This window comes from Colletotrichum paranaense (assembly GCF_030867605.1).
Source record: "Colletotrichum paranaense strain IMI 384185 chromosome Unknown Scaffold_16.1, whole genome shotgun sequence".
NCBI lineage: Eukaryota > Fungi > Ascomycota > Sordariomycetes > Glomerellales > Glomerellaceae > Colletotrichum > Colletotrichum paranaense.
The window spans coordinates 538,978-551,737 of NW_026848974.1; the positions used below are offsets into that span (position 1 = coordinate 538,978).

Sequence of the window (12,760 nt, forward strand, 5' to 3'; positions counted from 1 at the left end):
CACGTTATTGAATTTTTGTATGGCACAGCTCAGGCACCCGCCTCTGCCTGCGGCGGGTTCCTCAGCCGGATGAGAGGAGGAGGGCCAGCTCTGTTGAGAGCGTTGATCCAGGACTTGAGCTTGTAGTTATTAGCATGTCGCTATGAAAGAGCAGGAAGGAGCATGGGTTTCGATGTACGAAAGATATTCTTTTCAGAGGCCCGCGCGGAGTTTCGTATATAATGAGCAAGCGTAAGCTCTTGTTATCAAAGGCGCGAAGTGAAACCTTTTGAACAACCTTCTGCGCTTGTGTTGAAGTTCCGACTTGGCCAGATACACTCTCATAGTGAGGTGGCTTGCGGGCCTGGGCGAGAAACACATCTCGACGACGGAGACGTGGAAATGAGCCTGCAAGTCAGAATATCAATTCTCACCACATCATCACGGCTATTACTTACCATGGTGTGATAGTTCTTCTATTCTACACTGTGCATAGCCTGCTATGTCTGATGCTTCGGCTAGAGTCTACCCATCATATTCCTAGCTACATCGAGGATTTGGTACTTTACACTAGACGTGATGCAAACTACGCTTAATGATTGAGAAATCACTTCAGCTAGCACAATTCCAATTGCTAAGTCCCTCTGAAGTGTGTTTATTGAATTGGGCTGGCGTGGCGATCCAGGTATGTCCGAATGGTCTGCCGGCTCTAATCTACTGACCCGGATTGGAACCTACTATTTATGCCATCAATTCTGAAGAGCGGTGATTTTGATTGCCAACTCCGTATTGAGGAGTAATGTGTGCGTATGCTCCAAAAAGTGCGGTGGATTAAGGAGGCATTTGTCTGCGACTAAACGCGTGGTAACTGGGCTGATTTGCAACATTCTGCAAGCGTAGTTAGCAGTGTATTTCACATGAAGTAATTGTTACCGAACTGCTACTGTTTCTGCGAGATACAAAGACAGTTCGAGGCAGGTACTTTGAGCTTGCGTAACTACACCGAGGCTAACTTCGGCGATCGCATCTTCCAGTTTCCTATATCAACTAGTATGTTACAAGCTTGCTGGAGTCTACGATAATAGCCTTCACTTCAAGGATTAGAGATATATTTGAGTCGTGGTTCTAGCTGTTGAGGGAGTAGACGAGGTAGAGGTAAATAATCGACTGAGCAACCTACCTCCACAAAACTCCCCCTTACTCTTACTCTTGAGAGGCGAAACGTCGAAACAGCAAAATTCAAGAAAAAGAGTCCAATCTATTTTCAAAGCTCTCCGTATAGCTATCGCAGTGACTGATATTTGTGCGAATGTTGGTTGTGATTTCCTTGCTCTGTAGTGCTGTGTGGCCTCCATGGATGTCACGATGCCCTCACTTCAGCACACACGACCATACCCATTGGAAAACTCGGGATCCCGTCCGCTCTCCCATAGATAAGCCAATGAGGGCCGGATTAGTAGTTGGGTCGGTGACGACCAGCGAATACCTGGTGTTGTATGTTCTTTTGCTTTTTGGATGTTGATGGAGTGAGTGGATAACGAATCTTTGCTAGTTTGGTCTTCTTGCTAAGGTCGGTGACGACCAAGATACTCCAGCGAAGTGAGAGGGACAAGCAAGGGTGTGTCCTGTAGCATCTGCCTTCCTTTGCTCTATTTGAGAGTTTTCTGGTGTCCAAATGGACTTTACAGGGACCATCTCAGTAGACCTCCTTCCTCTTACGAGGATAGCAACTTATACCAAAACGTGACCGCGCTCTTTGCCGGTTGCACAGTAGGCTATGAACAAGTACATAAGTGATGCTTCTAGATGGAAACGATGACCCATGGGTATCCTCAACCCATAAGGACCCAAAGTCGCGGGACCCATGAGTAGCGAACAAACAATGAGAACCTGAGTTGCTGAAGTTCTACCCATGGGATCCAAATCCGTGGAGACCCAGTTGGTGATTACCCGGAAACCCACGAGTGTCTCCAGTTCGACACTTGAAGACTTTGGATCCCCAATTTCACAGTCACCCAAAACCCATTAAGTCCCGTTTACCTATGGGAACCCAAATCGTGATAACCCATAGGTACCCACGAACAGCCAAACCCGCACCAGATTACAAGGACTAAGGTGTGAGACCACCACTGAGCTCGCCACTGATCCTTCCGTCAACCGCCATGGCTGCGACTTGGAAAGATCGCGCGTATAGTGAGTAGAAGCGATAACAAGCTTCGAAGCTCGGCACAGAATCTACCAAAACCTGTATAAGATAATACGTGAATTGTCACCAAGACCAGCCAGAGGCCCTAGAAACATACACGAGACTTTTGCTTCAACAGACTTAAATTCAGGAAAATGATGTTTGACTCAGAAAATCTGGCCTATCGTGGTTGTTGCTACTGGTAACCTCGCTGCTTTGCACTTGGGGAAGAAGCTGATTTCACACCCGACGGAGACATGGCAACAGAGACAAAAAGTCTCACATATCCATATTCGGGTATCATGTGTCGAACTGAACCAGTACGAAGGTGCCGTATAGATCAACAGTTTTCTGGCCAATGTGGCCAGACCGCGATGATCTACATTCATCGCGGCATATTAAGTTTAGAGGAACCTTAGCCGGTTATTTAGTGAACACGAGGCGGCTATTCCGAGGATGGTTCGTCTCGTCCTGTGGAATGGGATTAATCCGTTTATATCCGGTACTGCGTATAAACATTAAATATTATAAAGCCGCAGTCCTCGCATCCAGTCGAGTGTACCCTGCCAACCCTGTCATATCATACATGCTCCGACCCCATCGACAACCTCCTACTCTCCCCCTTGGCTCCAGCCTTCCCGTAAAGCTCAAAATCCGTGTAGACGCTACTGATCGCGGCTCTGGCGGCGGGAGGCGAGTTCCACTGAGACGGACCGCCTCCGTGGTGGTGCTGTTGCTCCCCGGCCGACCAGGCGTCCGAACCGACGCGGGAGACTTTCTTCGCCGTGTTATACGTCGCGTACGTCTCCCCCGTACCCGCAGAGGATTCTCCATCTCGCAAAGGCGTGATACTGCTCTGCGGGAAGACGCACCGCCACGCGGCACGCAGGGTGGGCATTCCGAGGACGAGGTTGCCGACTAGCATCGCGGTACTCGTCTCGCGCACGCACCACATAAACCAGACGAAGTCGGTTGAGTAGGTGAATACGGCGACCTTGGTAAGGATTGCGCAAAGCATCTGTTTGAGAGACGTTAGTTAGCAAAGCGAGACTTGTATGACGGGAGGAGACGGGGCCTCTTCAGGATAGAACTTACAACGAATACGCCCATGCTAAAGAGACAGATGAGAAGGAGTTTCCTGTAGCGATATCGCATTTAGCATTCAAATTCTATCCTGGATTAAGATCCTGTCGTCTACACAACACGAAAAGGGCGTACGTACTTTCCGATTTTCATCTTTAACCGGCTGATTAATGTGACCGGGATTAGAAGAAGCACCAGATCCGTCGATAGGTTCATCGTGATTTGCAATATGTTGTAGTTCTTCCATGTCAAGCATTCCGCTGAAGAAGCAAGAGTCAGCTTCCTTCCAATAAGATGTTCGTGGAACAGCTGATCTCATGCCATCGGCTTCCAGTCTAGGAAGAGACTCACCGTTTTCTGGCTGAAGCTCCATGTACTCGGAAAATGGCCTGCACCACCCTCCGTATAGTGAAACGATGACTGCAACGTATGCAAGCCCGGTGTAAGCTGCAACGCTGACCCAAGTCTTTCGATAATGGCCAAAGAGACTGCTAACAGTGAGCACTTTGTGCTATAAAAGCGATGGCAAATGGGATTGACACGTACGTCAGGCGATTGTATAATAGCAGTAAACAACACTTATTACCCCAAAGTGTTGTTTGCATCGATGTTTCGGATAGAATGTTCAGTATTCCCATCTTGCGACCAACTGCGGCATACTCATCCGGAGTGAGGGCGTCAAAGTCGGTCGTCGCAACGATGTCAAAGTAGATGTATAATGCGGAGATCGAGGTAGTGTATATTAGCTGAGAGATAGCAAGTTAGCTTCAGCCGCAACACCTTTGATCAATTATGGGCATTATAGATATCTGCGGCAGGATTGATGCAAAGACTTACGACTATTATAGCCATCAATATGTCGTCTATAGTCATTTTGTCGAAGAACCTGCGCTTGCGGACGAGGTACTGTGACTGACTGAATCGGAATATCAGTATCAGACTGGATTTGGGAAATATCGAAAATGATTTACTCACTATCTCATTACGACCGCACCAATCGCCAGGCCGTACCAAACCCAGCACTCTGCTCTCGTGCTGAGTGGCATAGCCATCGCGGCGGTGCCTCCGGCGGAATGCCCGCCAAGCTGGTGTCAAGAATGTAAGGCTCGCTGATGACCGGATGATGGCGATACTTTTCCAACCCCAGAATCTTCTTTTCTCTTTCTTTCTTTCGATGAATCAGTTTCCGACCCTCCATCAAAATCAAGGGCACTGGCAAGGTTCCACAGGGAGGGGTTCACTCACGACTATATCGCCGGCGCGGTGGTCTGTCGGAACGACGAGGCATTCCAGTCCCGAGAGCCACTGAACCGCATGCGGCTTTCGAAGGGGGGAAGCATGGTATAGATGCCCAGAACAAACCCACAATTGCGAGCCTGCCTTGACCCGTTCGACACAAAGATGGCTTTGAGCCAACGACGAACTCAAAAGCCACAATCGCAAGCTCGAGGTGAGCGGTTCTCCAATGACGGGGGGTTCGCCTCCAAATACTCGACGTTGACACTAGGTAATGCGTTAACAGTCGATGAAGAGAAACACACGGATGGCTGGTAAAGGGCCTGATTCATGTAGTATCTGGCTGCATTCGGATGGGGGATCGTCAGCTATCGCTGGTGAGTTTTAGCGCCAGCACTACAAAGCACCAAACATCAACGGGGTCGGAAGCTTCCCCCATTTCCCGTTCCCCCTCGTGCCCCTCAATGGCGACTTCAAAGACATTCTAAGGGGGGAACGACACGACTCAGACAGTACTGATTCTGTCCCCCTTCTCCGGCGGACCCGCAACGGCGACGATACCCAGGAGGCGATCACCGTCCGTGGAAGGTCATTTCTATTTCCAAGCTATCCAAGCGTTCGCCGAGACAAGTGAGGGGAGAGCCGAACTTGTTGACCTCCGAATCCAAGGGACGGAGACAGGTCCGACTTGGGCTCATGTATGGTTGATCACTTTCATGTTATCGTCGAAAAGGGTTTGCCCGCCCGTCCGCGAACCCGCGAACCCGCCCATGCCGCGTCGCATTAGTGTCTCCCGCATTGCTAGTCTCGTCTGTCCGGCACTTGGTAACCGATGACGGACTGGTCGTGTCTGGCGGGCGCAGAATTACTATCATGTCAAGCCCGTGACATGTTTCTCGTTGTCTCGGCCTAGGTCTGGCCAGGGGATTGAGTACGCGAGTGTCTCGCCAGCTGATCACATCACAGCAGCCGTCCGATGTAATAGGTAGGGTGGCTCACGTTGTGAGAACGCCACCGCTCAGCCACGGTTACCTGCAGAACCCGAGAATCAGGTTCGCCAACGGCTCAGTTTGCACATTGACTCGGGTCTTCGTTTAAGTCGGTTATTGCAGCCATTGAGACGGCGGGAAGGGAGAGTGGACTCGGCTGATATTGCTATATAACCGACTGTGATACCCTAGAAGAAGCGAGATTTGTAGACACGGAGATGACGCTGTATCTCAGATTCGAGAATTGATCGCGTTATTCAAGAGGTCTTTCGGGAAGCTCGGGCGGCGTCAATTGTGGCTTCGGCCAGACGAGCATGGCCCGAGTCCGTCTTCTTCCCGTGGTAGCCCTCGATTCGAAGCATGCTTGAGCGTCCTACACGGCGATACTGGTAGGCCGACATCCGGCATGGCTGGATCATCGTCGCTGACGGGCTTGGGAACACAAAGTCCAAGTCGCACAAGGGGAAGAAGGGCTGACTTCAGCCACGAGATGATCTGGGCAGGTCATCAGATGAGGTGTGGGAAGTTCCGCTGACCAACAGGTGAATGAGTGCAAGCCAGGCTTCCTGATGAAGACGATGGCGACATATGGTGAGACGATTGTATATCTAATAACAGTCGCTGGCCAAGATGAGGTCCGCAAGGCAGCTGGTCAAAACCTTGGCAACGCAAAGTACTCAACATATCTAGTCGAACCAGCTTGGTTGTACTCTGAAGTTACGAGGTCTCATTACAGAGGAATTTTATTTCAAGAGACGAGCTGGATCATCCAAGCCCGAAGCAGGGCTGTGACTGAAGTCGCGACTGAGAAGCCATTCACAAGAATTCATGATACCCTAGTCCCCCATAAGATGGGGGCAGGCTTGTGTCACTATGGCACTGAATCACCTAGCCGGCCAAATCGCGTCCAATCCGCGTAAGACGGGCGTAGAGGTGAAGGTATTCATGGCCAACGAGAGATGTAGGGAATGATCCTATGCTTCGGAGAGTAAATGGTTTGTCGACAGTGGCCTAGCCCTCCTTTCAAGATCGTGAAACATGAGCGATGTGGTTAGAGAATTGTGGGTTTCCAAGTTGTTTTAATGCTGCAGGTATTTCACTAGGTCAGGTGCTCAAAAGCAGCTTCTGAGGGGCCTGAAATGAATGGCAAGCGACTTATCTATGTTAGAGCTGAGATGGGGTAGGGAGTTAGTCTTATGAGACTTTATATTGCAAAGCCTCAATATCCTATGCCGTTCTGTTTCCACCAGAGAATAGGAATCGATTTTTTTCCATCCCCGTTTTGCATGGCATTGTCCAAGGAATTCACGGTTCATGAATGTGCCCAGATTTCTGGATGCTGGACTTCGGAGCGGCTTAGAGCTGATCCTCTGATATCCCACGTGAAGAAGTGATTATGTTACTCGACTGCCAGCCTTAGGTAAGCACGAGGGATGATGAGGTGCCTTGGCTGACATAATCCAATCTCCCGTTCATTTCTGTCCCAAGTTGCCCGTCGAGCTCAGTGCTCATAATCACTAGCCACAGTGTGACTGTGGGAGTATTGCGTCATGTAAACCAAAGGACCTGCTCAGAAGCCATGCCCAAGCACTTGAAAGTGACATGGTCAGGTGTCGAATACTAAGGGTGTCCAAGCCGAACTCCCTCGCACCCGCTCTTCACGACCACCTCGCCCAACGACGACCATGCCTTCGGAAAATTTTCCAGGAATGCAGATCGCCGGGTGCCGGGGCCTGGGGCAGCATGGCCGGGGCAGGCCGCAGACCGACCAAACGGGCCGGGCAGAAGACTTGGGCAGACTTTTACTTCTGGGCCGAACTGTGTACGGAGTTTTCGTACCTCTGTATCCCGTACAGAATACTGAATGATGGGTTGGTGATGATCCCAGGTGGGAAGAGCCAATCATGACGAGTTGAAGAGCTCCATCATGTGGCTACTTTGACGTAGTTCTCTGTTTCCCCCCAAGGATCTCAGGGACCAACACCGAGTTTTCGGTGTCGCCGCTCCCGCTAGCTCGGAAAGCCAATTTGGACCTTGTTCGGACTCCGGAGCAAAAAAAAAAATGGAAAGCTTGGGTGTAGAACTTACCGAAGCCCGCCAGCTCGAGGCGAAGGGCCGAGGGGGCGAAGATGCAAAGCAAGTCAGAAGTCTGCAGAGCGGCATATCAAATATTATAGCGAAAAACTCCAATTCAGTCGCATTCCCCGCGCGCGTGCGGCTACCTTGTTCCTGAATGGATGTTAGAAATTGAGCTTCTGACTGGCTGGTTGTTCGGCAGAGTTATCATTACGTAGGATCATCACCACTGTCCCCGTCGACCATATGTCTGGGAAATCTGGGGTAACATCTGCTAGTGTAGATATCACGCGGGTATCAATATCCAGTTCTCCGTAATGCATAAGAAAGTCTACTTACCGAGTACTCTGATAGATTTGACTGCTAGGCGAGGAGACGAATGAGGCAGGGAATCATTGAAAGAAATGAGTCGCGGCACTTTGCTACTTTCCTCTCTTACTCACCCAGAAGCGAGACCATGTCCCACAGACAAGCCACCGGGCCTTAAAGAGGAAGAACAGCCCAGGGAATGCACAATGACGGGGAGCGCAAATTGCTTGGAAATTTCCTTTGCCCCAGCTTTTCTCATACCTACAGCTCGCCCAGGCCTACCTAGGTTCTTCGCCTTCGCTCTTCGGCTGGGACGAAATTCGCGCAATTGCCAAGCAACCGCCAACACTGCCGCCCCCAGCCTAGAACTACCATATTTTCACGACCGCTCCGGACCAGGCGATGCGGACGGGCTACGAATGGAATTGCGCAATCCCGAGGCACTGCCAGGAAAGACAGGCCAAGAGGGTGGGTTTTTCAAGTCAAGTGTTCACAAAATGATCAAACGACGCCGGGGTAGGTAGGTGGTTCCTGCAACCTCAAGTATCCGTAGTGCGAAGTAAACCCATGGCCAAAGAGCATGCAAAAAAAATCCGGGGTAGGACTGCATAGTGCAGCACTGCAGACCCCCTCTCAATTCTTTACCGCTGGCGCCTGGACTGCACGCCGAAGCGCAATATCGCGATGCCTTTCCGATCGACCCTTTCTCTTTCCTTATTGCATAAACCAGCGAATTAGCCCTGCTTTGTGAATGTCCTTCCTTAAGTTACGAATACCTGATGTACACTTCTCCGTCTTGGTTCCCGTCACACCGAATGTGCGTTTCACACTTACACTTACACGCAGCAGCACCTTCCCCTCTCGCGTGTTTGCCATGAGGCACGAAGCGAGCGGCTAAAGAATTGCCATCAAGTGACTCGAATTCCCAGGTAAACCGTAAAACGACAATGGCACCCCCTCGGGACTTTACCTGTTGGGGTCCAGTAGCCGGGGGTGGGAAGAAACGCTGTTCGTGCCTGGTCTTATTCAGCGGGTGCGTGGTGTTTTCCACTGGATGTCGTTATTTTCATTACGTTTTAGTTTGTCAACGTTTGCCCCTCCACACACGGTACACCCCTCCCCTCTCCCATGACTCTCCGCCAACGCCTGTGAGAATCGAGGCCTCGTTTCAATTTTTCTCTTCCCCCAGCTACAGAATTTTTTCAGGTCTGGCCCACCTATTCTCCCGCCAGCGCGGTCTGAGACGTAGGTACATTCTCCACCGCTATAGTGGACAGCAAGAAAGAGAGAGAAAATTTATGGAAGAGCACCTGGACAGATCGGTGGACCGAGAGGCCAACAAGCTTGGAAGCTTAAGCAAGGTCGTTCATCGCCGAGGCCGTGCGTGAGCAGCGAACGCAGGCGTGCACACCCCCGGGGATGGCGCGTATGTGGAGAAACCAGCCAGCCAAGGAGCCTGTTGCAAGAAAAGAATGATTGACCTTGTGATCAACTTTTTTGGCTGGCGCACCCTACGTCAGGCAAGGCCAAGGATGACTTGCGCCGTAGTTGGGAAAGGTCGCGCAATAGCTGCTGCTTGCAGCCGAGAATCCCATCCTTGCTCTTCCTCCTTCCCTGTGGGAGGGAAGCACCTCACATGGACGGATACCTAGGGGGTAAAACAAAGACCAGATATTATGTGCTTGCTGTGTGTTCCTCATTCAGTTCCTATAAAGCTCCTTTGTCCCGTCATGCACCACCCCTCTAGCTCACCCATTCCCACCATACACACATATAAACCGGAGAATCTGTTTCCCTGAGAAATCATAGAGTCATACCTTTGCCTACCCGACTGCACCATTCACGTACCAATTCGACTCGACAATTCCATCCGAAGAGCGATTGCGCATTAGACCATCTTAGACGGAACAGCACGAACATCTCCCGAGTCTCATAAAGACGTTTATACCACACACTTTTTCCACACCAAATCCCACATCACAAACTCCAAAAATGCTTGCCTCACACGGACGCGGCGGTGCCGGCAACATGGCCGACACCTCAAAGTCGCCCAAGATCACCCCCAAGGACCTCGAGACCCCGACCTTGAAGACATCTGTCGTCACCACGGGCCGCGGCGGAAGCGGAAACATGGCCAAGAACGCCGACCCCTACGAGACTCGTTTGCGCCAGGACGTTGAGGCGTAAGTGCTATCCCCATTGAACTCGAAACAAGCAAGTAAAAGACCTAAAGCTAACATGAGTTTCTCGATCTAGTGTCCCACGACGCGAGAGTGCCGGCGCATCCCACTTTGGCCGCGGTGGTTCCGCCAATGTCTTCAAGGGATCACCCGAGGAGGAGGCCGCGGCCAAGAAGGCCAAGGCCGAGGGCGCGAGCGCCGTCGACGACGACGAGTCTGCTACCACCCTCCGCAAGAGCAAGAGCCCGTCACCGCGCCGCAGCTCCGAGGAGAACGCCAACGGTCTCGCCGCCAAGGGCAAGCAGTGGTTCAACAACCTGACCAAGAAGGCATAAAGCCGTCACCTGCTCCGTTCCTTCTCTTCTGTTCTTTCTCTCTTGCGCCCCCAATGGGCGGGATTAACGTCTGCATTGTGTCTCTTCTCGGTATGAGGAGTCATTAGCGATGGCGTATTGTTGAGTTGGTGACCACGCTTGGACGCCACAGGGCGTTGAAGCCTTCTTCATCGTTTCGGCGACTGGAATGTCCAAGAGGACTGTTTCTTATCAGGCCATCATTGTACAGCGCTTTTGCCACGGAGTTTTCACGGATCGGGGATTTTTTTTTCTGCTGGAGGCAAACAATAAGCGTCGCTAATGGCCAGCGACTTTGTTTGAAGATGTTGAAACGACGCAAAAAAAGTTCTTGATACCACGGTTGACATGATTTTCAAGGATAATTACGTTACGGGAAGGAAAAGCATAATGGAATTTTTGATTTTATCCATACAATTGGCTTGTGCTCTGAACCATGATATCTTCCTTGACCATGAAATCTAGGAACTGTTATGGTACTATTACAGGAGCACATTTTGAAGCTGCGACGCTTAAAGTTATCATGGTTGCCATTATGTTTCCTTCTACTCATGAGGCTTTATCAGAGGGTTCATTTGATTCGACCAAGATTGTCCTAAGGCACTACCGTCTCTAGGAAGATGCCTTTAAAAGATTGATGCTATGTCACTTTGTTTCGCTCCTTTTTCAATACGCCTTGTAGGTATTGTGACTTGATACTTGTATATCCGCTTTTCCAATCATCACTTGCCGCTTCTTGATTTTTGTCCACAGCCCACCGACTTGTTGCCTGCTTAGTTCTTCGTCAAACGATGAATTTCTGACAGGTAGAATCGGAGATCCTCGGGGTTGACGCCCGGGGTGATGCCTAACATGAGATTATCAGCCTTCTTCCTTTCCCCGTACAAAATGCAGCAAATAAAATTGAACGCATCGACTTACCGTGACCGAGGTTTGCAATCCATCCCTTCTTTCCGTTACCGTAGAAGCCCTTGACCATGGTCTCGACAGCCGCCGTCATGCGCTCATGGGTACCGTACAACACGCCAGGGTCTGCGTTTCCCTGGAAAGTAACACGCCTGTCGCCGCGAATCTTGACAGCCTCGGCGGGGTCCTGGAGCCAGTCGAGGCCGATGACGTCGTAGCCAATGTCAATGACGGAGTCGAGAGCGTGCCAGGCGCCCTTGGGGAAGACGGTCATGGGAACGCGCTCCAGGTTCATCTCGGCGAGCTTCTTGGGGAGGTTCTCGGAGATGTAGGACAGGTACGGCTGGCTGAACTCCTTGAAGGCCTCGGGGCCGAGCTCGCCGGCCCACGAGTCAAAGACCATGATCATCTGGGCGCCGGCCTTGACCTGCAGCGCGAGGTACTCAACGCAGACCTCGGCAATCTTTTGCAGGAGCGCCTTGGACTCCTCGGCGTAGCGGTAGATCCACGTCTTGCTCTGCATGAAGAGCTTGGTGCCGCCGCCCTCGACCATGTAGCAGAAGAGCGTCCAGGGGGCGCCGCAGAAGCCGATGAGGGGCACACGGCCGGCGAGCTTCTTGCGGGTGAGGGTGATTGCCTTGTAGACGTAGTCGAGCTCGGAGGCGACGTCGACGTTCTTGGACAACACCTTTTCGTATTGCCCGTCAGTCGGGGTCTTGAGCGGCTCGGGGAAGTGGGGGCCCTTCTTGTCGACCATCTCGACCGTCATGCCGAGGGCCTGGGGCACGACGAGGATGTCGGAGAAGATGATGGCGGCGTCGAGGAGGCCGGCGAAGCGCTCAATCGGCTGCAGGGTCAGGGTGCTGGCGACCTCGGGGTCACGGCAGCAGGCGAAGAAGTCGCGGGTGCCCTTGGCTTCATGGTACTCGGGGAGATAGCGGCCGGCTTTTTCGCAGGTTGTCAGGAATCGGCTGTTCATTTGTTCATGTCCTATTTCTTAGGACGGGAAAGGGCGGGTTACCTTGACGCATGATCCAGCATGGCGGGCGCTCAACCGTCTCGCCTGGAAATCGAGTAGGTCAGCATTTGACTAGACGAGTGGACTAGGGGTAGATACTCACCTCTTGCTGCGCGCAAGAGCAGGTCGTTCTTCAATGGCTCAAATGTCAACTCCATCTTGTCGGCCTGCTGTGGGAATTGAAGGTGCTGATGGCGGATGTTGGAGATGCCGTTCCACGGATCATCCAAAAAGTGCCCCGCGGTTCGGTCGCTGCAAAACCCCGCCAAAGCTTCAGGACCCCCGTCCACCGCCTCCTGTGCGCCCCTGCCGCCCTGCGCACGTCGCCGAGGCAGCCGGTCCGGCAGGTGCACCAGCCACGTTGTGGCTTGACTCCGCTATTGAGTGGGCCCGCAATCCAAAGCTCTTTCGACCTCCCTGGCAATTTCCATTGATCGCTTCTCTTC

The 12,760-nt window shown here is 51.8% G+C and overlaps 5 protein-coding genes across 5 annotated transcripts; 1 reads left to right on the forward strand and 4 right to left on the reverse strand.

The window, feature by feature from the left end:
- Window positions 1-29: 29 nt before the first annotated feature.
- On the reverse strand, window positions 30-360 carry CPAR01_14678 (uncharacterized protein; the record flags this gene model as incomplete). Its single annotated transcript, XM_060498928.1, has 2 exons — window positions 30-120; window positions 266-360. The coding sequence occupies 2 exons, from the start codon at window positions 358-360 to the stop codon at window positions 30-32; spliced, it is 186 nt and encodes a 61-aa protein (XP_060342391.1).
- A 2,384-nt stretch (window positions 361-2,744) lies between these two features.
- Window positions 2,745-4,299, reverse strand: CPAR01_14679 (uncharacterized protein; the record flags this gene model as incomplete). Its single annotated transcript, XM_060498929.1, has 6 exons — window positions 2,745-3,182; window positions 3,260-3,302; window positions 3,370-3,735; window positions 3,794-3,993; window positions 4,085-4,163; window positions 4,223-4,299. The coding sequence occupies 6 exons, from the start codon at window positions 4,297-4,299 to the stop codon at window positions 2,745-2,747; spliced, it is 1,203 nt and encodes a 400-aa protein (XP_060342392.1).
- Window positions 4,300-4,338: 39 nt separating this feature from the next.
- Window positions 4,339-4,751, reverse strand: CPAR01_14680 (uncharacterized protein; the record flags this gene model as incomplete). Its single annotated transcript, XM_060498930.1, has 2 exons — window positions 4,339-4,415; window positions 4,493-4,751. Coding segments are annotated over 2 exons (336 nt in total), but the record flags the coding sequence as incomplete, so codon positions are not given.
- Window positions 4,752-9,849: 5,098 nt separating this feature from the next.
- CPAR01_14681 (uncharacterized protein) lies at window positions 9,850-10,372 on the forward strand (the record flags this gene model as incomplete). The annotated part of the gene is made up of 2 exons (XM_060498931.1): window positions 9,850-10,040; window positions 10,114-10,372. 2 exons carry the CDS (start codon window positions 9,850-9,852, stop codon window positions 10,370-10,372), a joined length of 450 nt encoding a protein of 149 aa, XP_060342394.1.
- A 791-nt stretch (window positions 10,373-11,163) lies between these two features.
- On the reverse strand, window positions 11,164-12,691 carry CPAR01_14682 (uroporphyrinogen decarboxylase; the record flags this gene model as incomplete). Its single annotated transcript, XM_060498932.1, has 4 exons — window positions 11,164-11,237; window positions 11,312-12,241; window positions 12,318-12,359; window positions 12,418-12,691. Coding segments are annotated over 4 exons (1,320 nt in total), but the record flags the coding sequence as incomplete, so codon positions are not given.
- Between the last annotated feature and the right edge of the window lie 69 nt (window positions 12,692-12,760).